The 25,885-nt window shown below is 47.8% G+C and overlaps 1 protein-coding gene across 3 annotated transcripts in view; it reads right to left on the bottom strand.

Annotated features, from left to right (window-relative positions):
• Stard8 (StAR related lipid transfer domain containing 8) overlaps positions 1-25,885 on the bottom strand; it is a 77,456-nt gene that overhangs the window by 4,566 nt on the left and 47,005 nt on the right. For all 3 annotated transcript variants that reach the window (XM_040282128.2, XM_021720039.3, XM_013365127.4), the window contains 7 exons: positions 8,571-8,642; positions 6,428-6,509; positions 5,411-5,474; positions 2,863-4,250; positions 2,067-2,240; positions 806-965; positions 97-295 (listed from right to left, as the gene is read on the bottom strand). In XM_040282128.2, the coding sequence (XP_040138062.2) occupies positions 97-295; positions 806-965; positions 2,067-2,240; positions 2,863-4,250; positions 5,411-5,474; positions 6,428-6,509; positions 8,571-8,642 (2,139 nt within the window). The remainder of the gene's footprint in view (positions 1-96; positions 296-805; positions 966-2,066; positions 2,241-2,862; positions 4,251-5,410; positions 5,475-6,427; positions 6,510-8,570; positions 8,643-25,885) is intronic.

Below are 25,885 nucleotides of genomic sequence, written 5' to 3'. Positions count from 1 at the left end.
AAATAAGCTCCTGGATCTGGCCACCAGATTTCTCTGCCTCAAGTCAGGAACAGTTAGAATGGGGCAATTATTTGGGTTGAGGTAGAAGTGACTCACGCTGATAGATCTGCAGGAAAGTGGTGGTGAGCTTGCTGGTGAAGATGGGCTCAGGTAGGTCCCGGAAATATTGCTTCAGGAGGTCAGCTACATCATAAGCAGACTGGCCCTCATAGCAGACATTGTCAGGGGAGCTCTCGTTCATTTGGCGCAGGTTCTGGATCCTGGACTTGACCCCAGACTTGCGGAAGATGCCCACCTGGCCCATGCAGAAGAAGGAGGGAAGGAGGGCAATATATAGGGAAGGAGGGAAACTCTGAGCCAGTCTTGGTCTGGGTGTCAGGAACACAGATTACCCTAGAGAATTTGAAGCCTAGGAGGCTTCCATCTGGGCAGGGGAGGAGATAAATGGCAAGACCAGAGAGAAGGCTTTTTACAGCCTGGGGACTGAATAGAAAGATGGGCTTCAGGGAAAAGAGTAGGGAAAAGGAACCTCAGGCTAAGGCAGTTCCTAGCAAATGGGGACTAGTGAACCTAGGGCAGAAAGAGGCTGCCACAGAGCTGGGCAGAGGGCTTCAAACTAAGGAGGGGATGGGAGCTTTGGCTCCATTCTTGCTGAAGAGAGGACAGGTCTCTGGTAGGCCAGTCCAGCCCAGGGGGAAGGTCAGAGCAGTTCTCTCCCCGTCTCCTGAGCCTTGGGAGCCTCTACCAAGGCCTTGGGAGCTCCACTCCCACTACCAACTCTCTGCAGGTTCCCCAGATGGCTCACCTGGTCCAGGCACTGGCTGCGCAAGTAGCGCATAGCTTGCTGAATACTTTGTGGCAGGGGCTGGCCTGTGCGCTGCACGTGGATAAGGGGTGGTACCCCAAAGACATGCTGTCCCTTATAGTCTGGCGTCTTATTCCTTTTCATGAACTTGGGCATTGACCTGTTTAGAGGAGTGACAAGTGATCATGGAGGAGGAGCACAGTTTAGAGACTGTCCAGTCTCAGAAGCTTCAGTGGTGCCTGAGGAAGGTAAGAAGTATACCATATCTCCAGGGGCAATGCTCACTGAGCACCTGTTTTGGGCCCAGCCTTAGGGAATCACACAGGGATACTGGGGGCTCTCAGTCCAGTGAAGGTGATAACTGTGTGAATAGGCAGTGACAATTCATGTGTCCAGTAGTAGGCCAAGTAGTAGGGCAAGAACTTAGGGAAAGACTCACAAGGGAGGGAAACTGTACCTAGCAGGTATTTTGGTAATACAGCAGGCTCTGGAAGGACAGAGAGGCATTGTCCCAGAGAAATGATGAAAAGATATTCCAGGTGGAGAGAACAGCATCAACAAAAGCAAAGGTTGGGTGGGGGGTGCACTGCACATTTAGAGAAGGACAATTAATTGGGTTGTGGTGGTGCATGCCTTTAATCCCCAAAACTCAGGAGGTTGACGCAGGAGGCTTGCAAGTTCAAAGCCAGCCTCAGCAACTTAACAAGACCGTAAACAAGTTAGCGAGACCTGTTAATAAAATAGAAAAAAAGGGCTGGGGATGTGGTTCAGTGGTTAACCACCCTTGGGTTCCATCCCTGGTGCCGAGAGAGAGAAAGAGAGAGAGAGAGAGAGAGAGAGAGAGAGAGAGAGAGAGAGAGAGAGAGAGAGAGAGAGAGAAGGGCAACTAGTCCCATTGGCCTTTACAATGACATTCCTCGACACTGGCAGGGTACCGAGCCAAACACATGGGGCAGGACCAGAACATGGAAGGATCATCATGGAAAGGAATTGGACAACACAGAGCCACAGGGAGTGTTTAATTCTCCAGAACATGACAACCAAATAGGAATGGAGAAATTGGAATGGAGAAAGGACAGCTGTAGAATCCAGGGTCCCCCATCCCACATCCATCTTCACATGGCCCCTCCAGCCTCCTAGCACAGCACACCACTCCCCAGGCCTGTGGGTTTTGCCTGCCTGTACCCACCTCTGGGTTGCCTCCCCAGGGGGCTAGACATGAGCCAGCAGCTCCCCTCCCCATGGCTTGGGAGCCACTCACCAGACCCAGCCTTGTTTGTGGGGCACAGTGTACTTCTCCATGAAGGCGGTAAGCCGCAACAGTGAGCCCTTGTGCAGGAGGTTGATCTGGCCGGCAAACTGCCTATTGATCTCCAGTGACTCCGAGTTGAGGCTGGGCCGGTGGGAATTCTGGAAGCTGTGCCAACGGAGCTTCCTGGTGGGGGTAAAAGGGGCAGAGAAGGTTGGAGAAGCAGTTGGCTAATCCTTAGAAAAGGTTGTGTTCTTCTGGTCCTTTTTTTTTCTCCACAGAGAAAAGAGAAGACAAAGATGAGATCATATTCAGCACTATTGCTGGACCCCAGGGTGAATAAAGCTCACTTTGGCTCCCAGGTCTGCCCAGGGGCCAAGGAGCTCTCAGGGAAGGTAGAACTATGCTCAGGCCCATGCAGTGCCAAAAAGCAGTGCCAGCCTCTACCCATTGCACTCCTCTCAAGGAGCTTCTCCAAGAAACCCTCAGTAGCAGAGCTGAGGATAACAGAACATCTCCTCTAACACCCTCACTGCACAGATAAAGAAACCGATACCCAAAGAGAAGCTACCATTTATTTCCTCAAGGTCACAACAGGGGCAGACCTTGAATCTAACAGTCTGAACTCCTAAGTCTTGTACTCTTTCTATTTTTCTATTTTCCAGGACTAGCTCTCTAGAGGTGATCTCCCAACCTGCAAGAACTTGCTCCTGGGTCTCATGACTAAGAAATTAGAGACTGGGTAGAGGGAGAGAGAGAGAGAGAAGAGTCAGGGATCCCCACCCACAACCCCACCCCAAATTCCTACCTGCAGGGTCTGGTAAGTGAGGCCCCAACGCCTGAATCACGCCGTTCACGGGGCACTGGTGCCTGGAGTCCCACCAGAGACCCTGCAGCCTCCGTCTCATTCGTGGAGTTCCCACTACTGTCAAGTTCACTGGAAGAGGTCCCAGTGTCAGAAATGGAGTGTCCTTCTACAGACAGACTGGAAGCAGAGGTGGGTTCCCCACCTGAGTTCACCTCTTGCTCATTGTCCTGGGCCCAGGCTGGGGCCTCAGCTTCTACCTGTGCCAATGATTTAACCTCATCTGGGGCCTGAGCTGGGCTTACTGGCTGGACTTTGGCCTGGATCCAGGAGAGGGACTCTCCAAGGGCTGGAGTTTCTGCCTCGGCCATAGTCTCAGCCTGTCCTTTGACTTCAGCTGTGGCTATTTCTACTGATGAAGTAGCCTCCTCCTCTTCTTCCTCTTCCTCTTCCTTATCTCCAGGCTCCAGTTCTGGGTACATGGCCTGGGACCAGAGCTCAACCCGTTGCTGCAGCCCCCACACATGCTGGAGGATGTCATCCAGGTGGGCATAGCTGCCCCCACCTTCCTCCTCATCTTCAGGCTCAGCCCTAGCCAGTATAGGCTCAGCTGGGTACAGCTCAGGCATGTTGTCATAGGTGCTGGCATGGCTGCCTGTTGAGCCACAGGAACCCCGGCGGCCTTCATAGCCCCAGCGCCTAGCTGGCTGCCAGTCTGCCAGGCGGTGTCCATCCTCTGGACACAGGCTCTCAATGGACAGAGAGCGAGGGAATGTGCCTGGTTTATGGTCCCTAGGCACATGCACCAGGTAGTTACCCCGGTGTACCTGCTGAGGATGCCGGTAAGTGGCCACAGGCCAAACCTCTCGAGTCCCACCATTACTGCCACTAGCTGAGGTGGATGCCCAGTTCTTAGCCCTATAAAATCCAGCTGAGAGGAAGCCACGGCAACTGCGGAAAGATGAGGCTTTGGGGGCCCTCTCTGAAGTGGCGGGGCTACGCTCAGGCCCTGTTTGCCGGCTGTCACCCTTTTCCTTCCGCCTCAGAGACTCAAGGTGCTTGAGAAAGCTTCGGGAACGTTGTTTCTTACTTTTCTCCTGGGTAACCTTCTGGCCCTGGGTGGGGCTGAGGAGGGTCAGGTCATTAGTGCTAGGGACATGGTCTACCAAAGGCAGGTGCACTGGCTCGGGTGGCAGGCTCACAGTGATGGCTGGCAGGGAGGTGGCGCTAAGTTCAGTGAGGACACTCTCACAGCTTGAGGTCACTGGAAGGCTAGGGCTCGGTGGAGCCAGTAGGTCAGAGGAACCCACGCGTGACCACCGCTTGCTTTCTGGCTGAAAGGCCCAGTGAGTGCTGATGGTGCACTGCTCTTCCTCTTCTGAGTCTTCATTCTGGGGAGGGTACCACAGGGAGGGGTCAGCAAGGTCTAGCCAGCCCACGAGCCCCAGTCTGTGCTCTGCTCTCTGTCTCCAAAGTTTCAGGGGGCTGTGAGGTGAAAGGCCTTGCTTTATGGTTGAGGACATGGCCTAGGAGTGGGCAGCTGGATCTGGGAGTGCTGGAGGAAGCCAGGGTCAAATAAGGAGCACAGATGTATTATAACAGCCATTGAGTTCACCTATCCTCTGCATTATACAGACAGGGAAAGTGACACCTCCAAATGAGAAGTCACATGACCAAGGTCATACATTGACATGCAATAAATAAGTCAGTGACAACCTCCTAAGTGTTCAGGCTGTAGTCTTATATGAGAATCATAAGAGGCTGGAACCAGGGAGGAAGTTTAGATTTTCTAATTCATTTTGTCCTTGGCAAGGAGAGGAAACTGAGGCCCAGGCTGAGGAAGAGGCTTGGCCAAGGTCACTCGAAAGTCAGTGGCAGAGCTGCAACTAGGCTCCTTGGGCCTCCTGCTTCATAGGTAGGGATCTAGCAACTCAGTTGCCCCATCTTGCTGCAGGTCTTTTGGGGGAAAGTTCTGGAAGAAACCAACTAAGTTGTTCCCCAGAAAATGACTGGGTTACAAGGCCCACATTCCAGAGCTATGTCCAATCCAGTGTATAGAACAAATTCTTCTTAGTTTCTGCAATATCACAACAGCAGTGATGGAAAGACCTTGGAAGGCTACTAATCCAGCCCCTCAATTGATTGAAAATGAGGCTTCAGATAGCAGGTGAGACCGTCCAGTGAATTTTAGCCATCACAAACCAAGCAGTGAAGGCAGGTGGATTTCCTTGAGGAGGGGCCATCACTGGGTCAAGATACTGACAAACCCATAAGGGAGACACAGACTGAGCTGGGGCAGTAAAAGGCCATGGGCCAGGATACTTGCTCACATCCTCTCACCTGTAGATGAGGCTCATCAAAATCCAGTGGCCTCATAGGGTCTGCTACACAGGGGGCTTCCTCCATTCCTACCCTGAATTGGGGCAAGGCACTGCTCTAGACACCCCAGACTTTTGTGATCCTGAAGCTAGTTTCACAAGTAGTTTATATATGTCATGGTTCCCTCCAAGGTGCCACAAGACCACAGGTCCCACCCCTTGCCAGGATTCACCTGCTTGCATTGAAAATGAACCTCCAGTTTCATCGAGGCACAATTATTCAAGGTCATCAGCCTCCTGCAATGAAATGAAAATGTTTACCCAAGGTCCCAATCCCCAAAGCCTGGCATGGCCTACCAAGACACTGTCAAGTTATTGTCTACCACTTCACATGGTCAAGCCATCAAGACTTCTCCCTCAGGCCCCAGTGTCCATAAAGGCCTTAGCATCTGGCACAATGCTCAGATGAGTATGGCCTTTGTCCTCCAAGAGCTTATAGATAACTAAATAAACCACTACACAAATGGGACAGGTTCAAGAACAGAGGAGACAGAAGGCACAGCAGACAGAGGGTGGGACAAGGAACTCCCATGAAGTGTGGGGGGTGCAGTCAGAAAAGGCTACCTGGAGAATAGAAATGAGATTTTAAAGGTGAGGAAAACAGAAACTCCTATCCCAGGCTCTTCCCAGGAGTCTATGACAAGATACAGAGGGTGCATTCCAGTAGGAGATATGTAGGAAAAGCTAAGATCAAGGCTGTGAAGACAGGTCAAAAGCCAGATGGCAAAGGACCTCAAGTGTCATGGCTGAAAAAAAAAAGCTTTGAAATTTTGTATGTATGTAATAACAAATTTTAAACAGAGGAGCACCCACTTGGAGATTTCAAAAGGTGATTTTGGTGGCTGTTGAGAGGCTGGACACAGAGAGGGTGGGAGTAGAATACAGAGACCAGTAGAAGGTTACTTTCAGACATTCAAGGAGAAATCATGGTTTGGCTTCAGAGAAGGGCTGGGCTGCTATAAGTAGAGAGACTGAATCTGAGGAAGGAGAGATCTGAGTTTTCTAGCTAGAGTGACCGAGTATGTGAGAGTGTCCCAGACACAGAAATCAGAAGAGCAATGTGACAGCAGAAGTTGAACCTTGTTAATAACCTGGGCTCCTCTGTTAGATAGCACAAGGGATTTATTTTTCCATGTGGAAACCCCAAGCTGGGCCCTTGGTTTCCTATCCCTGACCCTTAGTCCCCCTACCTGCACAGGGCCCCCAGAGAGTCCTCGTCCAGAAAACCGTGGTCCTTCTTCACAGAGCCAATATCCAGGGGAAACGAGCCTTCTGTATGGCAGAGAGAAGCAAAGATAAGTCAAGTGATAAATCAGAAACCCAGCCTCTGCAGCCCTTGAGCTGGAAGTGTACAGGGGGAGGGGAGGGAACAGAGGAAGCTGGAAGAGAAGTCAAAGCAGAAGGAAAAGAGTCAGGAGTAAAGAAGGGGGACACATGGAACTCTGAGTTGACAGTTATGACAGTTGGGAGAAAAGCCAGGAGGATTGAGCTAAATTGAAGGACCCCATCAGTCAGTCAGGCAGGTTCATAGGGCACCACAGGCCTAAGAACCTGGGTAGCTGCCAAGAGCCATCTTGAATTCTTCTAGTCTCGTTTGAATCCTGGACTGCTCAGACAGGGAACCTCTTCCCTGGCCCAAGGTGAACTGGAGTGGGGGGGTAGAGAGGGAGTAAGGACAAAAGGGCCAGTATGTACTCAAGCAATACCTCATGCCCCCTTAGTGTCAGAACATTGGGAACCCACTCACTGGGACTTATGAAAGGGAGAGGAACGAGGATTAAGTTAGGAGAAAGGGAAAGAGAATCTGAGAAGTCCCACAGTCCTCTACTTTACTGGTAAAATAAGCCTATTTATTTACTATTCATTCATCCATTTACTCATTCGAGTAATACTAAAATGGCTTCATGCCAGGCATTATGCAAGGTATTGGGCACACAATAGTGAACAGGACAGAAATGGTCCCTGCCTCCAGGAAGTAGTACTCTCATGAGAAACAGACAATAAACTATATACAAAACCAAGAGAAGAGAGTTACAAATGCCACAAAAGACATTAACCAGGATGATGGGGTAGAGAGAGGCTGGTGGGGGCTACTTGGAGAGAGGTGGTCAGCAAAGGCCTTTCTGAGGCACTGACTTCTGCACTGAGCCCTGAAGAATGAGAAGAAGCAGGCTGTGCAAAGAAACTAGAAAGAGTTTCAGGCAAAATAAGTGAGCTATACCCAGCAGCTCAGGTGGCTGAGGCAGGAGGATCACAAGTTCAAAGCCAGCCTCTGCAACTTAGCAAGGGCCTATGCAACTCAACAAGACCCTGTCTCTAAATAAAATAGAAAAATGGGCTGGGGATGGGGCTCCATGGTTGAGTGCCCCTGAGTTCAATCCCCAGTACTAAAAACAAGTTTGAGTTATAGCCATCAGAAATTTGGTTTTAGACCTTTTAAATCTCCTAGATACCTATTAGACATCTGAATAGAGATATTGATTTGGTAGCTAAATAGATAAATCTGGAACTTAGGAATGAGGTCTAGACAGAGACATTGGGACTACAGATACACTTGGACAAGGACCTCATGGAAAAGAAATGGTGAGAGTGTAGAGGGTTCAGGCTGAGCCCTAGGCACCTTAACATTTAGAAGTCAGAGGAAGCAGAATCAGCTAAGGAGACTGAGAGCAGCAGCCAGAGAGCCAGTCAGGAGAGGAGGTCATTCTGCAAGTCAAAGGAAAGAGTGGCCACCTGCACTGAATGCTGTTGAGAGCTGGAATAAGAGGACTGGGATATGACCACTAAATTTGACCCCATGAAGGTCAGTAGTGAGTTTGACAAAGTGAGGTGGGGGTGAAGCCAGGGTGCCGTGGGGGTATGGAAAGAAGAGGGAAAAGGGAACATTGAATATGAAGAACTCTAAGAAAAGGAGAATGATGAAACAAAACAGAAGTGAGGCCATCACTGTGGACAAAGTAAGGTCCAGGATGAGCCATTAGGTTGCAGACTCCATTATATCTATGTGAATGGCATCCTCAGGAGTGGTACAGAACAGTGTCCCTGGCAAAACAAGTCCCTTCTATTGTCTTGAGCAACCAATAAAAATATCCCTTCAAGTGTGGTCAACACCAGAGCTTGTGGAGGCTGATGAGAGTGATCTAACAGACGATGATGCAGGAGAGCAGAGCTCTACCTTCAGGGGTCAATTCCCTGAACAAATTTGAGCAGGCCCAGGATACACAGCTTCTTGTGTTGTTGGAGAGAGAGTCTGATTTGCCCATTTCATAGATGAAAAGCTTAGGATAATGAATGTTTAGGTATGGGGGGAGGGGAACAATTGAGTGGCCTTACCTTCAAAAAGCTGAGCATATTGAGGGAATCCTGTTGCTCGGAGCCATTCACATGCTTGTTTGGCCTCAGTTTCTGCAACAACAGGGAGAAAGAAAGAAGCAGAGAAATGGGGTTAGCATCCAGCCATCTGGATGTGTGCTGCCTTACCTCTAGCGCGTAGGCGTGTCTAGTTCTGGCGATCCAGAAATGGCAGGGGAAGTTCAGGAGGGGTTGGCCCATTGGCTCCAGGTCATAACCAGGGAGGGCACCCTTGGTTCCTGTCCTGGCCACAGCTTTCTTGAGCCTCATTCCTTGCCTGTCCAAAACCCCTCCCACTCTCCCAGCCCCTGCCCAGGAAGGGAACCCAATGCCAGCAGCAACTCCCGGGATCACCTGGGATCAAGAAATACTGCTGAGATAAGAAACCACAGCTGTGCCCACCCCCAGCCTTCCTTAGGGAGCCACCCACTTCCAAAGCCCTGGGTAGAACATCTTAGCCCAGCTAGGAGATGTGGAATGTTCAATGATACTTATTATTTCCTTTCTCATCATCACAGCCAATGTCCTCCAGCATAACCTCCAGCATTCTCCTTCCATAACCAAATCTCTTTGAACATCCACAGATACCTGCAAACATTTTTCTATGTCCAGATGTACAAATAAGATCAGAAAGGAAGGGACTCCTCTATAGTCTCTCAGAAATACTGGGATGGTATTCCACTCTAGTTTGGGCTTCCTGCCTTTCTTTCTTTTTTTATTTTTTTAGGTGGACACAATATCTTTATTTTATTTTTATGTGGTGCTGAGGATCGAACCCAGTTCCTTGTGCATGCCAGGTAAGCACACTACTGCTTGAGCCACATCCCCAGCCCTGGGTTTCCTGCCTTTCTGACAGTAGCTTCCCAGTGGTCTTCTTCCCCAACCTCTCACCAAGTTCTAGCTCCCCCTCCCAAGGGTGCCTCGCTTGGTCTGCCCCAGCTCTCCTCAACATCTCAGGCTATTTGTGGCCCAACTCAGTGTAAATGTTATGCTGACATAGCACTGGCCTTGGGAGTCTTAGAGGGACATGGCTGGGTCAGCGTCCCACCTCTGCTCTGAGAGTGCCTGGCACAGAGCTGGGCACTAGTGCCAGCCTCAGTGAAAAGATGCAGCTGGACTAAAGCCAGTCAAAAGACCCTCTCAGCCATCAGAGTAGGCCAGATACCAGTAGTGAAGCTCTGGAATTGCCAAGGTGGCTATTTGCTCCCAAGCCATGTGATGCAAAGGACTAGGGGGGCTGGGGTCATGGAACCTTGGCATTGTAGGGTTGACAGGGAAAGGCTGCTGGCTTCAGCCAAGCTACTCTGGACATGGAGTCCTACCCTCAACACTTCCTTCATTTCCTTACTGCCTATAGCCAGAATCTAGTCTGACCTTGCTGACCAGAAAACTCTAAGGAGACTGGTGGGATTTTTCCAAGACAGGAAGTGCTCCCTCTTCCCAGTGCTCGCCCACAAGGAAATCCAGAAGAGATCCTGAGACTGATAAGACAAAGAACTCTTCAAATTTCAGAGATGCTGGGGAAGTAGACAAGGGAGGGAAAAGTAGGAAAGGGTGGAAGATAGAAACAATAACAGGTACCTCATAGGTAGCACACGGATGCGGAATGAGAGTGAGAAGAGAAAGCTCTGTAACCCCTGGAGCCCACAAAGGCTTTGGAGGCAAATGGGATTGGGGTAGGACTAAACATCTGTACATTTCCATGAGAGCATGCAGCAACTCAGTGGCCATCCCAGTGTCTGTTGTAGCCAAGTTTGCTCCTATCCATGATTTAGGAGGATCAGTGCAGAATTGTTCATCTGTATATGCCTGCAGGTTCCCCAGTTTGTGCATGTACCCACATCTGTGTGTGTGTGTGTGTGTGTGTACCTACATGCACATGCACATGCACATGCATTCTATCTTACTGAAACTTCCTAATGTATGACAGAGATCTAGGAACAGAACCTTGGAGAGCCCTGGAAAGTATCTGACAGAGCTCTGCTAGCAGTACCTCAGTGCATCTGGCAGGGGGCAATGCAGGCCTGAGAAAGGATTCAGGTCTCCAGACCAGCAGTGATCTGGGCAAGGTGGTGAAATCAGCCAGTGAGGATTTAAAGCACATGGTTTTGCTGCTGGGACAGCTGAGCTGGCTGCCATAACCACTTCCCTGTCCCCTGTTCCTACCACACCCCCAGCAGAAGACAGTTCCCTGAACTAAGTGCCTCTCCTGGCAGCCAGCTTTGCTTTCCTGTCATTAGAACAAAAGGGAGGTGCCAAAGGATGGACCAAGTCAGAGTTTCCATAGAGGTGGGCACAGGAGGAGGCAGTGATCCTTAAAGAGTCACAAGTCTGGTATGGCCATTCCAAGCAGGGAAGTCATTCTTTGGCATGCCAGGAACAAACTCTTGAAATCCCACTGCAGCCCACAGTCACTCAAGACTAGAGACTGAACAGAAAAGAAGTAGACAGGCACTTCCTTCCCCTACTACTCTCTTCCTCAGCCTGAAAAAGGTAGGACAGTACAATAATGGAATCCAAAAGTTTATGCATCTGCATCTGCCCAAGTCATATAGCCCATGAGTGACAGGCTGCCTTGCCTGTTCCAATAACACTAAGTAGTAGTCCTTGCTGGGGTTGGCAGGGAGGGGACAGGCTCACTCAAAAGTTTCTGCATTCCTACCTGGAGCCCTCTAGCACTCTGCCCCTCAAAGTACGATCCTAGACTAGCAGCATCAATATCACATGGATGCTTGTTATAAATGCAGAATCCCCGATCCTTCCCACCCAGACCTACTGAATCCCAATTTACACTTAATGAGATCTGCCGGCAATTTGCATATACATTAAAGTTTGAGAAGTGCTGGTCTAAATCACATGGCTGAGCAATTCTCACCCCTGGATGCACATTAGAATCAGCCAGGAAGTATTTTAAAAATACCAGTGCCCGGGACCCCCTTTCCAGAAGGCTAACTTAATTGGTCTGTGGTGGGACTCTCCACAGAAGTATTTTTTGGAGGTTGGGTACTGGGGATTGAACTCAGGGGCACTTGGCCACTGAGACACATCCCCAGCCCTTTTTTGTATTTTAGTTAGAGACAGGGTCTCACTGAATTGCTTAGCACTTCACTTTTTTTAAGCATATTTAAGAAATATGCTTAAATGTCACCTAAATGTGACATTTATTAAATTGTTCTTTAGGGAATAATTTAAGATCACAGGAAATACTTGAGAAATTCCAATTAAAATGTCCTTAAAAGTCCCTGTTTTTTTTATTTGTATATGACAGCAGAATGCATTACAATTCTTATTACATATATAGAGCACAATTTTTCATATCTCTGTTTGTATACATAGTATATTCACACCAATTTGTGTCTTCATATCTGTAGTTTGGATAATAATGATCATCACATTCCACCATCATTAATCACCCCATGCCCCCTCCCTTCCCTTCCAACCAAACCAATCTCCAAAAACCAAATGCTGAATGTTTTCTTTGATATAAGGAGGCTGATTCATAGTGGGATAGGGAGAGGGAGCATAGGAGGAATAGACGAACTCTAGCACTTCACTTTTGCTGAGCCTAGCTTTGAATTTGTGGTCCTCCTTCCTCAGCCTCCAGAGCCACTGAGATTATAGGCGTGCACCACTGCACCCAGTATAAGTTTGTTTGTTTGTTTGTTTGTTTTTAAGCTACAGTATGAAGTATTCTGTGGCCCAGGGGACTTTCCCAAGGTCACTCAGTGTTAAGTGTCCTAGCTGACACCACAACCCTGATCTTTTAATTCCTCATTCAGTGCTCTTTTCCAGTGCATTATGCCATCTGCCTTTAGATGCCAAACAGGCAAGGGGCTCAAAGGAACCATCTCTAAGCCCTCAATTTTTCTTCTGCTCTTCTGGTCTAGTGGAGCTATGAGCTTGACTTCAAATCCTGATATTGTCAGTCACTATCTCTTTGAGTCAAGTTCCTCTCTCTGCTTCTGTTTCTTCCACTATAAAGCCTAGGTCATAGCATCCAATTCTTACAGCTCCAGAGAGCATTGAATGAAATACTGGAGAAAATAAATGCCCTAGGATCATAGTACCAAGCACTTGACATCTGTATTCCCTCCCAACTCTGATTCCAAAAGGTCCCAAAGAAAGAGAAAACTGGGCCAGGTGTGGTGGCACACGCCTCTAATCCCAGTAGCTTGGGAAACTGAGGCAGGAGGATCACGAGTTCAAAGCCAGCCTCAGAAATTTAGTAAGGCCCTAAGCAACTCAGTGAGACCCTGTCTCTAAAATACAAAAGGGGCTGGGGATTTGGCTCAGCAGTTTATTCACTGGTACAAAAAATAATAATGAGAGAGAGAGAGAGAGAGAGAGAGAGAGAGAGAGAGAGAGAGAGAGAGAGAGAGAGAGAGAGAGAAATGGAGAAAGAGGCCTAGCTAGCATTCCTTTATTCCTTTCTGGATCTGGGCAATGGCTGCACTCACACCTCTTACAGAATTGGAGCCAAATGGCTTAGGAAAGTGAGGTTAGGAAGGAGAAGTTTCAAAGAGGCTTAAATTGCTCCAAAAGACAAAGCAGGGCTACAGACCGAATTCCCCAGCAGTCCTCCCTAGCAGGAATCTAGAGAATGTAATGGGTTATTACCGAACAGGATGTCAGGGACACTGGCTCCTGACAATACACCATCTCATGAAGCCCCAGAGGCCCTGAGGCTCCCTCCCAGATGGAGCAGTCAGGGACATATGTCTTGGTGATTAAGGGCTGAACTAAGATACTTTACCTTTGTCCCTCTAACCCGTCCTGGCCTGCTCAGGCTAGGCCAGGAGTGACCCCACCCCCACCTTTAGTGGAATCAAGTCACCTGAGGCTGGAGCCCAGGCAGTCCAGATTGAGGATTGGCTTATGCACCCAGCGGGAAGAGTGACACCGGGCAGGCTGAGGCGAGTGAGGTAGGAATGTCTGTGGCCCCTGGCCCTAACCTCTATGTCCAGATGTGCAGATTCCAAGGCACGGCTACCAGCAGTTTGAACTGCTAAATTCTGCAGGTTGTGCTCTGGCCAAGTTAGGACCATGTGCCAGGACAGGTCAGTAGCAGTGCTGAGCTGGCACAAACTGAATTCCATTAAGATATAAGACTTGACTCTCTCCTTGTAGAGGGGGACAGCTGATCTGAGCCACAAGTTAGGAGAAAGGACATATTAGAAAGCTCTAGAGTCAAATCAGGTCTGAGTCATACCCACATGTCTCCTGGAGGGAATGTCAAAGAAGGAATGGCTAAGTAGCAGCACATGGTTTCAGAGATCAATGGCAATATCTGCACGTACACTTATACAGGTCACATACCAAAGATCTCTTAACACAAAGCACTTTTTTATGCAGTGAAGGATGGAATGAAAATACAGGGTTTATTCTTGAAAAATGCTTTATGAATGATGGTACAGTTTACGGACCCACAAAAAAGGCAGCAACCTTTCCCTCAGAGGAAATGTAATAATGCCCCAATATGATAACTAAATTGTAGGGGGTAGGGAAGCTTTTTCTCTTTTGTTTTCCAAATTAGATTAGTTGATTATGTTTAGAAAGTCTGGGAGAAGGATGAAAAGGTGAAAATAACAACCATAAGTGTTCTATTAATTTAATGCTTACTATACCATAATAAATAGTAGTGGGATTCATTATTATGTATTTGTACATGCATATAACATAATTTGATCAATCTCATTTCCTAGTACCCCCCTTTCCCTTCCCTCCTCCCTCCCTCAGTCCCCTTCCTCTTCTCTCTCAGTCTTACTTCTATTTTTTTTATGAGCTTCCTCCCTGCCTTTTTTCCTTTTTTCTCACTAGCTTTCACATATGAGAGAAAACATATGACTCTTGACTTTCCGAGTCTGGCTTATTTCACTTAGCATAGGTTCATCTATTTACTCTAGGTTCATCCATTTACTAGCAAATAGCATAATTTCATTCTTCTGTATAGCTGAATAAAATTCCATTGTGTATATATACCACATTTTGTTATCCATTCATCCATTGACAAGACACCTAGAATAGATCCATAGTTTGGCTATTGTGAACTGCTGCTATAACTATGGGTATGCAGGTATTGCTATATTATTCTGACTTTAATTCTTTAGGATAAATACTGAGGAATGGTATAGTTGGGTCATAAGGTGCTTCCATTCCTATTCTTTTGAGCAACCTCTATACTGATTTCCATAGTGGTCACAGTAATTTACAATCCTGCCAACAGTGTAAAAGGGTTGTGGGACACTTTCTCCAATCAAGCCAGTTTCCCTCCTTGCTGCCTCAGTCATCTTAGGCAACTTGCTTCATCCTCTAAGCTGTTGTTTCCACATCTAATACAGGGGGGATTGACAACTCTCCTGCCTACTGTGTGGATTGATCAGGCCTTTGCTGGGTTTCAAAGTGGTATATGAAATTTATCATTAGAGATGGCTAGTTTGACCAGGCATGGAGGCACACACTTGTAATCCCAGGAGCTTGAGAGGCTGAGGCAAGAAGATCGCAAGTTCAAAGCCAACCTCAGCAACAATAAGGTGCTAAGGAACTCAATGAGATCCTGTCTGTAAATAAAATACAAAAAAAGGGCTGGGATGTGACTCAGTGGTCGAGTGCCCCTGAGTTCAATCCCTGGTATCCAAAGAAGAAGAAGAAGAAAAAAGAGATGGCTAGTTTGGTTAAGACTAGTTGAACTTTGTAATCACAAAGTAATCTTTTTAAGGTGCATTTGGATCTTGTGCTAGTTATTCAGAATTGAGAAAAGAACTGAGAAGAAGAAAAAAGGCAGTAGGCTACCAGACTGCAGGAGGTAAGGTCTCACCCAGCCAAATTCACCAGCCCCCTCCCAGAATGGGGGCCCCCTCTTCACACTGCTATTAGGCAACTTGAGTCCTTGTGCCTCTGGCTACTCAGCAGGTTTTGAGAGAGCTTCCTAGGCCCCAGCTTCAACCTGCTCCTTCTAGCTCAATCCAGCTCAGACCTTAATGCCCCATAAGTCATAGAACACAAGGCAAGCAATGGATGGAGGTCACAGGGATCCCAATGTAAATGTCCCCTGTTAGTTTCTACTCATGGCTGTGTTATCTTTCTTCTCTTTCGCTCTCAACTCTGGCTGTATATTTGCTCCTGGGGAGCTATGAAAAATGTCAGTGCCCTGACCCCACTTATGATTTAAAAATTTGGAATAGCTAAGGAAAGGATTAGTTTCCCATTTGTTTCTTTGTTTCTGAGAGTTCTCCAGGTGATTCTAGAGCGTAGCCAAGATAAGAGAACCACTGCCCTAAATGGACATGGTCAGCTAAATAGCCACAGGTAGAGAATTCTGGAAAAGTCTAACTAGAGGCCAGACTCAGGCCTGTTCTAATCACTGGCCTAAGGGGCAGGGGATAACAAGCATGAATATGAAAGCATATGATAGGGGTAAGAGAAGGCAGGTCTGTGGGTGTTTCTGAAGGTAAATTTATTCAAACCATTAGCTGACCTGCTCCACGGGGCAACTTTCAACAGATGAGTCATCTCCTTTTCCTTACTTAGCATCCTGTTTGGAAAGGTATTTCCTCCATGGCCCTCACCATAGAACAGGTAGTCCCAAATCGGGTCTGATATCAGCATTGGTCTCTCTCACCATCAGTAAGCACAGAAGGAAATGCCAGTATCCTGAGGGGTAGAGAAAGACTTTGGATACCACTGTCTCTGTGGCAACCCAAGTTCCCAGGGTAGGCTCCGTGTGATCAAACTGGTACCACGAAGTAGGGCTGGGAAGCAGGCAGAGGAACCATCAACCACCACAGGCCTGTCAATGCAGCTAGGAAATTCTAGGCCCTGACTAAAAACTTCTCAGATAATTTCTCTTGATCTCTTAATTAATCAAGGCCTGTTTCCTTTGCCTACTCCCCACCCACCCCTAGAGAGGGACCCTACCATCAAGGAGGAGACGCTGATCTTTGGGGAGAAAAGATACCAAAAATGCTATCTCAGAAGTTACCATCCTTGGAACTGGGCCCCCACTGCTTCTGACCGTTCCTTTCACCATCACATAAGGACACACTAAGGAGTTAGGCAAAGGAAGCCTGTCTACACTGCCTGGAGCCCTGGTACAGGGCTACATCCCTGAGGCAGCACTTCATTCTAATTTGCATAAAGGTGCCCTTAGAGTTTACAGTAGTCCTGGCAGAGATGCTGCTAACAGGTAATTGACTAGCTTCACCACCTCCCTGAGAAACACAGAGAGAAGGGCCTTTATTGACAGCCATCAGGGATTCCAGGGCCACTAAGACTTCCCTTCCTTATGGTAGAGTGGCCAATCAGGGGGGCCTGCAATATCCTATCCACTGGGAGGTCTAGCACGCTTGCTACTTCCTTCTGCTCCTTCTGCTCTTAGCTGGAATCTCCAGTCTCACTCAATGCTCACAAGGGAGGGAAGCATGAGGAGGAAGGGAGACAAGACCAAAATAGCTCCCATCCCACATTCCAAACCTTGCTGGCAGGGCACCACAGCAAGGGCCACCGTATTTCAGCCCGCCTAGCTTGGCAGTACAAGACACTGGCTGGCCTCCGGCTTGTAGGTCATGGGGCAAAACTCGGGGCCCTGCTGCACCTGTTCAGATGCCAGCCTCAGTCTCAGCCGGAACTACAGCTGGATGCCAAGCTTCTGGGCTCATGTGAACAACACTAATGAGGCACCACCAAAGCAGGAGGGTCCTCTGGGACTGAGTGATCGCAAAATCAAGCTACTGAATCTTCCTGTTGCTGGGGGCAGGTTCACTTGTGGAGTTCTACCCTCTGATGTATCTCTCTTCTTAACACTTTGTGACCATGCCATAGTTATAAGGCAAAACTTCAAATCACTACCACAGAGATTCCCATCCAGAGACAATTTCTCCTGGAGGAAACATTTGGCAATGTTTGATCATTCCAACTGGAGCAGGGGGTATAAAGTGTAAAACCATGAAGTTCAGCCTCTGCCTTACCTGGGCCTCAAGCAGCCATATCCCACCTTGGCAAGGTCCTCAGTGGGAGGTGAAGAATGGATGCAACAGTCAATGGAGGTCCCTTGCTTTTGTGGACACCTCACAGCGTCAGCCACGTAGAGGTGGGAATTCTGGTTTAGAGTTTTTATATATATGGAAATTGCACAAGAAACCCCCAAACTGTGGTTCCCCACCCCCACCCATGAAGTTGTAGCCTGAGTCCTACAGGCAGCTGCAAATGGGTGAGAGTGATGAGGACCCTGAGGTTAAAAAAGACCTCTGGTCCCCTGGAGCTGCTTGAGAATCTGGATCCAGAGGTAGCCAGGCCTATGGTCTCCTATGCTAGCAAATGACACAGCAGGGCCAAACAGACAGCTGACATTCCTGTCCGGCCCAGGGCTTCCCTGTGACAGTGAAGGTCAAAGCTGCCACCTGCTCTGCTGCAGTTGCTCCATTAGCTTTCTTGTCCCCAGGGGCTCCTGCCTCCAATCCATTCCCAGGTGCTCTGTCAAGGTCATGGTGACAAGGAAAGACAGGTGTTCCAATAAGCCATGTACTACTTTACCACCTCCAGTCTCCAACCTGTAGGCAAGAGATGCCAGCCAAACCAGTCTGGGGCAGATGTTAAACCAGCAATAACTGCTTTTCACTGGGGTATGAGTGCGAAGTATTGGACTGAAGGTCAGGCGAACTACTTTCTGGCCTTAGTTCTACTTGCTACTTATGTATAACTACCTCTGCTCAGCCTTAGTTTCCTGTCTTCTTTTTTTAAAAAAAAAAGAGTGTCAATTTTATTTTTTATTTTTAAAGAGAGAATGAGAGAGAGAAAGAGAGAATTTTAATATTTATTTTTTAGTTATTGGCGGACACAACATCTTTGTTTGTATGTGGTGCTGAGAATCGAACCCGGGCCGTACACATGCCAGGCGAGCGCGCTACCGCTTGAGCCACATCCCCAGCCCCAGTTTCCTGTCTTCTAATGGCCATTCCCCCAAATTCACAGCCAGAGCAAAGGAATGTGTGATTGGCAGTGGCTGGTTCAGTACAGAAAGCTGTCTTCCTCCTTCACATTCTCTAGTGGGGGACCCAAGTAAGCATCCTCAAAAAGGGCCAAGATCAAACCCATCTTCCACCATAAACCAACTCTCCTATGTTCTTGCCTACAGAACATCAAACACCTAGGCCTCAAGTCATTCTTATCCTCTCTCCCCATATGTATTTTGTGACCAATTTCTAACACCTTGATCAAGGTTTCCCAAGCCCATCTGTGCTCTAGGTTTCCATGCCTGGGTTATCTCTGCCCACCACATTCCTAGCCTCCAGTTTTTCCTTTCAATGGGCTTACAAGCCAGCTTCTTCTCCCAACATCCCAGCTGTAACCTGGTCACTCTCCTACTCTGCAACCTAATAGGCTCACCATTGCCCTCAGCCTGGAACTGTTATCAGTCTGCTTTCTACCTGACACCCATGGCTCAGCACATTCTAGACCCAGTCTGATGTAAAGCTGCAAACTCCTACTGATTCAACAAGACAGGCCAAACATCCCAACCTGTGATTCTACCCTGCCATCCTACTAACCCCTTACCACCCACTTGGATCAATTATGTGGCCTCAACATTTAATTACCTCCTCAGCAGCATGTGAGTCTATTTCTGCCATTTGACTGGAAGCTCCACTCCATTGTGTCCTATTGGTCTCAGTGTCCCCACTGCAGTGTGGTAAGGGCTACTGAATGTACTGGAAACACACAGACAAGAAGCATTGATTCCCATCCAAATGGTGGACAAGCCTCTGGCTCTAGCTCCTCCTCTGGTACCCCAATAGCACACACCTTCAACTCAAAGCCACTGCATTGACTGGCAGTAAACCTTGCTCAAGGCAGAAAACTCAGGGCCAGGAATCACAGGTCAGGAGACTGAGAACAGAAAATGAGCTATGTCTGAGGATGGAGGCATTTGAACCTCAAGAAACACTCAGCTGTGCCACCCAAGATCAAGTAAGGGCATCTGAAGTTCACCTGAGAGAAGGGCCATGCACTACTGCCTACTTCTCTTTCTTAGGCTGCAAAGTCTTGGCACTCAATTGTTTTGACCCTGTGCTACCACCTCTGTGTCCCACCCCCTTGCTTACTTCCCTTTCCTTTTGCTGAGTCCAAATATAAACTCCCGGGCAGGAAATGCCTTGAAGGAGCCTGGCCCCACCCTGAGATCCAGAGAAAATTGTCTCTGACAGAAAGGAAATGGGCTGCAAAGAAGTGGAGTCCTCATGAAGCCAGAAGACACAACCCCTCCCCTGAGCCCTGTAGCCAGCCAGATGGAGGGCTGTGATGCTGCACATGGTAGGAGGCAGGGGTAAAGAGAAGGAGGGCCAAGAGAAGGAGAACCCAACATGGCGACCTATCAGCTGGGTAAGGCCTAAAGTCATAGAGGTTGTGAGGTATGGTGGGATGAGTGATATGTTAGCAACCTAGAGATGTGGCTTTTAGTCGTGCCTCTGTTCCTTCTTACATGTGACTATACTCATTAACAACAACAATGTTTATGATACTAAATTATTAATGGTAATTATCAATACACACTACTAATTACTGAGTGGTCACTATGTGTCAGGCCATGGGTCAAGAACTTTACACAGATTGCCCAGGAATGTTGGCACACACCTGTAATCCCAGCAATTTAGGAGGCTCATGCAGGGGGATTACAAGTTCAAAGCCAGCTTCAGCAACTTTGCAAGGCCCTAAGCAATTTAGCAAGATCCTGTCTCAAAATAAAAAATAAAAAGGGATGGGATGTGGCTCAGAGGTTAAGTGGCCCTGAGGGGTTCAATCTCCACCAAAAAAAAGCTTTACACAGATTATACTGGTCAAGTTAATTACCTTTCATTTGCTTCATTGTCTTCACCTGCAAAGTAGTGATATAATCATACTAGAAAGACATGAGTTTTGTTAAAAAATTTTTAGTTGTAGTTGGACACAATATTTTATTTATTTATTTTTATGTGGTGCTGAGGATTGAACCCAGAGCCTTGCACATGCTAGGCGAGCACTCTATCACTGAGCCACAGTTCCAGCCTCAACAACATAGGGTTTTTGTGAGGATAAAATGAGATGATATAATAGCTCAAGCATACTGAGCCATTATTAAGTCTCAAGCATTTCTTCAGGCATTTTTAAAATGGATTATACCACTGAATGTTCACAGTAACTCTGTGAGGTAAGTGCTCCAATAATATGTTTTACAGATGAGTAAACTGAGGAACAGATAGGGATAACTTGTCCAATATTAGCAGCTAAGTAGTGATGGGCCAAGATGTAAATCTAGGCAATCTGGCTCCAAAGTACAAAGTACCAAATTAGAATCATCCTCTTTAAATAAGGATAAATTGGCTAGGCTGGGGCCTGGCACATAGTGTACACACACACACACACACACACACACACACACACACACACACACAAAACAAACAAACAAACCACCTATCAGGGGTTTGTGCAGTGTGAACCCTTAGGCTGAAGTAACTTCCCATAAGTGGGGAAAGCACCAGATCATCTTACATCTCATTTGATCCCTACAACAACCTTGTCCAAAGCAGGCAATGCTTACTGCACAAATGGGGAAACTGAGGCTATAAATGGTCAAGTGGCTTCTACTGGAATACAGATGAGGCCAGGAGTCTGCTTAAATTTCTGATCCCCTCCTGCTAGTTTCCATTTTAGCCTCCTTCTTGATTTCCCCTCTGAAGTCACTCCCCATCAGTTGTGCACATATTCACCTAATAGTACCTGAGTACCCACTGAGCGCCAGGCCATATGGTGGACAGTAACATCTGAAAGCACAAGAAAAGCTGATATCTCCTGGAATACTTGGCCAGAAATATTGCCAGGCTTATCCTTCTCAGGGAGGCAGAGGCTAAGATGGACTGTCCCTTCAAAGGATACCCTGGGGCTTGTTTTGGAAATAAAATAATAGGGAATGAACTCCAAAGCAAAGGGGATGGCAGCTGGTACAACCTGAGGAAGGAAGTTTGCAGCCCCCAAGGAGCTTGAGATGGGAACATTGAAGGGAGGGCTGGATCTGGACAACTCCCCACCCACACACTCCCAATTCAAGCATGGGCCATATGAGCTGGAGGGATCACAAGTGTTAATCTAACCAGTCTCCTGCCTGCCCCTGCCCACCCACGCCTTCTAAATAATGCAACCTGGTTGTCAAGACAACACATGAAAATGTCTCTTCCCCTGATGCCACCGAGCACCCTGTTTCTGACCCTCAGTGCTGAAAGGTGCTAAGCAGGCAGGCTTTGTTCTGATGCCAGAACCTGCCCACCCCCATCTGTCCTTTATGCCCTTCCCCTACCTTAACAGGACTCCACTTTAGAACATAATACCCACTCCTTTGTGTTTTCCCTCTTTCCATCTGTCCACCTTAGAGGTGGTAGGGGACAGAGAGGGCAGGCAAGGACCTGACTGCACAGAAGTGACTGATGGCTCCTGGGTGTGATGAGCACTTAGAAGGAGGAGGGAGACCCATACTCCCTTGCCTCTTGGCCATGCATCAGGATAGAGAAAGGAAAGGTCCAGCCATTAAGGATAGAGGACATGGAGTCAGACTCCCTGGGTCCCAATCAGTCTACCATTATTCCTTAGCTGCATGGGTCTGAGCATGTTCTTCCTTTAACCTCTCCTGATTCAATTTATTTATGTGTAATTGGGAACATGATAGCAGTAACTGCCTTACAGAATCATCATCCAAGTTAAGCATGTTAGCCAGGTATGATGGTGCACACACGTAATCCCAGTGGCTCAGAGGCAGGAGGATCGCAAATTCAGAGCCAGCCTTAGCAATCCAGTAAGGCATTAAGGAACTCAGTGAGACTCTCTCTCTAAATAAAATACAAAATAGAGCTGGGGATGTGGCACTCCTGAGTTCAATCCCTGGTACTCCCCTCCAAAAAATTAAGCATGTTAAAGTGTATCAGGGATTTAGAAGTGTTCACTATTATTATTGGTGTTGCCATTACCACAACCTGTTGCAGTGTCATAAATGTCTCTAAAGAAGGCCAGAAGAAGGAGCCCTTTAGGTGGGTCCAGCTATGGAGAGCTTTTACAAATGAGGTGAAATTGGAAATGATAGAAAAAGCCAAACCTAATGCCCAGAGGTGGCAGGTTTCAGCCCTACACATCCCCAAGTCCCTGAAAAACAGCAAGGTGACAAGAAAGTACTACTAAGCAACAACAACAGCTAGAGTTTTATATATATTGTTGGACTGACTATTTAACATTCCCAAGAGGTAGGTACATATTTCCATTTCATATTTGACTACATCAAGGCTCATAAAGGTGACATAATTTATTTGAAGTCACCCAGGGCTGCATATACCAGAGTTCATGCTCTTTGCCAGGACACCCTTCTGTCCCCTGCACATCATGTACACCTCTAGATGTGTTTTACTTCTGCTCCACTCTGGCCCTTTTCCTACATTCCCCTCTGTTTTTTTCCCACTGAAAAGGTCCTGCTGGGGTAGGGGTTGCTCACACCAGATGTTTAGGGCCAAGCTCTTCCTACAAGCTCCCTGGCCCTGCCTGAGCCTGATTTGACCTCAGCCTGGAACAGAATGGCGGGCTGCAGGTACCTATCTCACACTTCAGACAGGCCAGCCTTTGGCCAGTGCAGATAAAAGGCAGGAAATCCTAGGCTACCTCCCCTGGAGGTTGCTCCCTCTACCAGGGGAATAGGGCTGCAGCCCAGGCAGAGGTTCCTCTATAGTGGGGAAGCTGCCTCTCCTGCTGGGTATAGTTTGTGGGGAAACCAGGGAGAGCTGAGCTTCAGTAGACCTAGGTTCCAAATCCTCCCTCAGTACTCAGTGAAAACTGTTCATTTCCCTTTCCTTGTCCTCATCTGATCACCAATGGTCACACTGAGGGAGGGACCTCTACTTTATTGAGTTGCTTTGAGAATGGAGTAGGATCATGGAAGAAATGGGAGGACTCGTTGTTGTCACTGTCATCAACTGCTGGGAGAAGGAATGACTGAGTTGGTGTTTCTCCCTGTCTGATTCACTCTTTTAGGCCCCACTGTGGGCATGGCTCATACTCATTTCCGGCTTCAGTATTCCCTAAAATATCCCCGTTCCTCCACCCACTCCAGCTTCAAACATGAAGGCAAGTGTCAGAAAATCAGGGTATACTGGAAGCCCCCCATATTACCCTGTATTCAGCTCATCAACTTGGGCACCTGCTCTCACCAGGCTTGTCCCCCACCCAAGGGGCACTGATAAGAAAAAGGACTCCCCAGTCATGGGAGCTGGCTGGATGAACAAATCAGGAAGAGATCTGTATAAGGTGTTTGGACCCAAGATTCTAGCTTTTAGTGTCTACCTATTGGGGTCACCAGAAAAGAATTAAGGAGATATGATACTGTAAAGTTCAGACAAGAAGTAAACAGTGAGTGAAGAGCTTTCAGCACCCCATTTCCTGCCTACATACATTAAGGGAGCCACAAAATAGTAGCATGAAGAGGCAGGGAAGGAGGCTGAGAGGAATAGTTGGAGGAGCTGAGGTTGTTCGCCCTGGAGAAGACACATGGGGACTTGAGTTCTGTTCTCAGACATTCTAGGTAGTCCAAAGGGGCAGAACTGGACCCAGGATTAGAAACTTCAGGGAGACATAGTTATGTTTGGCATGAGATAAAACTTTCAGATATCCCTCAGATGAAAGCTATTGCTTAAAATGCAGCACTCCCAGTTACTGAAGACAGGCGAGCAAGAACTACAAAAGTACATGGTGGGAAGACATGAACTTCAGAAGGTGACTTGGATTCAGTGTCCTTTAAAGGCCCTTCTCTCCTGGATTCAGTCTGCATGCCTACCTCTAGGGGGATGGTGGGGAAAAAAAACAGAAAAGTGACTGGAGCTGGCCATGCCCTCCTTGCTTTTCACAGAGACCTGGGATCCCAGGAGCACCTTGGGCCAGTGGAGCAGGGGGAGCAGGTCACTCATTAACTTGTGGCTGAATGGGTCAGAGGGTAGCCACCTGGGGCAGATGCAAGCATGGGGAGGGACTAGAGAACAAACAGCACAAAAGCCCATGCCAGAGGAGAACCCAAACCGATCCAAGCTGTTAGAATATTTAGTGACTAGGCCTGGATGAACTTGAAGCCAGTCTTCCTTAACCCTGTGGATAAGAAATAAGGTCTTTGTAGGGCACAGTGGTACATGCTTGTAATTCCAGCAGCTAGGGAGGCAGATGCAGGAGGATTGCGAGTTCAAAGCCAGCCTCAGCAATTTAGCGAGGCACTAAGCAACTTAGTGAGACCCTGTCTCTAAATAAAATACAAAATATGTCTGGGGATGTGGTTCAGTGGTTGAGTGCTCCTCAATTCAATCTTACCAAAAAAAAAAAAAGTAGTAAGGTCTTGAGTGGGAATGCATAACTGCACAGATGTAAGGGAGCCTGGGAGATCCTGAGACCATGCCACCTGCACTGCCTGCTTTATTGACATGGAAATATAGGCCCAGAGAAAGCAACCATCTTCCCTAAAGTCATTCACAGAGTGGCAGAACCACAAGCGGAGTTTTCTGATGTTGTAGTTGGTCCAACCAGGGTTCATTAAATGTTGGTTCCTTCTCTTCCCACTGAAACTGTAGAAAGCTGCTTGTGGTCTGGAGCTTTCTAAATTGGGTCTGGGTTCTCGCCCATCCCTTCCCAACTCCTACTGCTTCTCTGGATACAGGCTCTCTGAGGAAATCATCCTCCACTACAGAGGCCCTCAACTTCTCAGTCCAGTATGGAGGGACTCACAGCTGTGCTCAAAACACTCATACACGCTCACACAAACTCACCTAGCAACAGCACACCCTTTGAGTGGGCATTTCTTGTTCTTTCAGACTTTCAAATTGGGATCAGAGGATCTGTTGCTTCTGGAAACACCCCTCTAATATGCTTCTGACACTGATGCTTAACTCCTCACCCCACTGGTGCCCATACAAATCCCTACTGATTCAACTACCCTGCCTTTCTCAGGACCATCCAACCTGACCATGTGTCCTTTAATCCATGTGAATAACTATTTCTATTTGCCTAAGTAAAGGACAAAGGGGTAGAATTTTAATTGGCCCAAGAAGTTCCTGTGACTGAATGTTTGTCAATGTCCCCTCAAGGGGAAGGTTGGTGTTTAGGATGGGGTCCCTTTAAGGCCTGGGGTGGACAGGGAGTTAGTTAATGTCTATCCCCTAGAGGTGACTTTCCAAGGTGGTTATTATGTGGCTCAATCATTAACTAAGCAGTGGCAGGACCCCAAGCTTGCTGGAAAGGGGCCACTCCTTTCCCAAGGACAG

Source organism: Ictidomys tridecemlineatus, chromosome X (genome assembly GCF_052094955.1).
Source record: "Ictidomys tridecemlineatus isolate mIctTri1 chromosome X, mIctTri1.hap1, whole genome shotgun sequence".
NCBI lineage: Eukaryota > Metazoa > Chordata > Mammalia > Rodentia > Sciuridae > Ictidomys > Ictidomys tridecemlineatus.
This window is presented reverse-complemented; position numbering and strand designations above follow the sequence as displayed.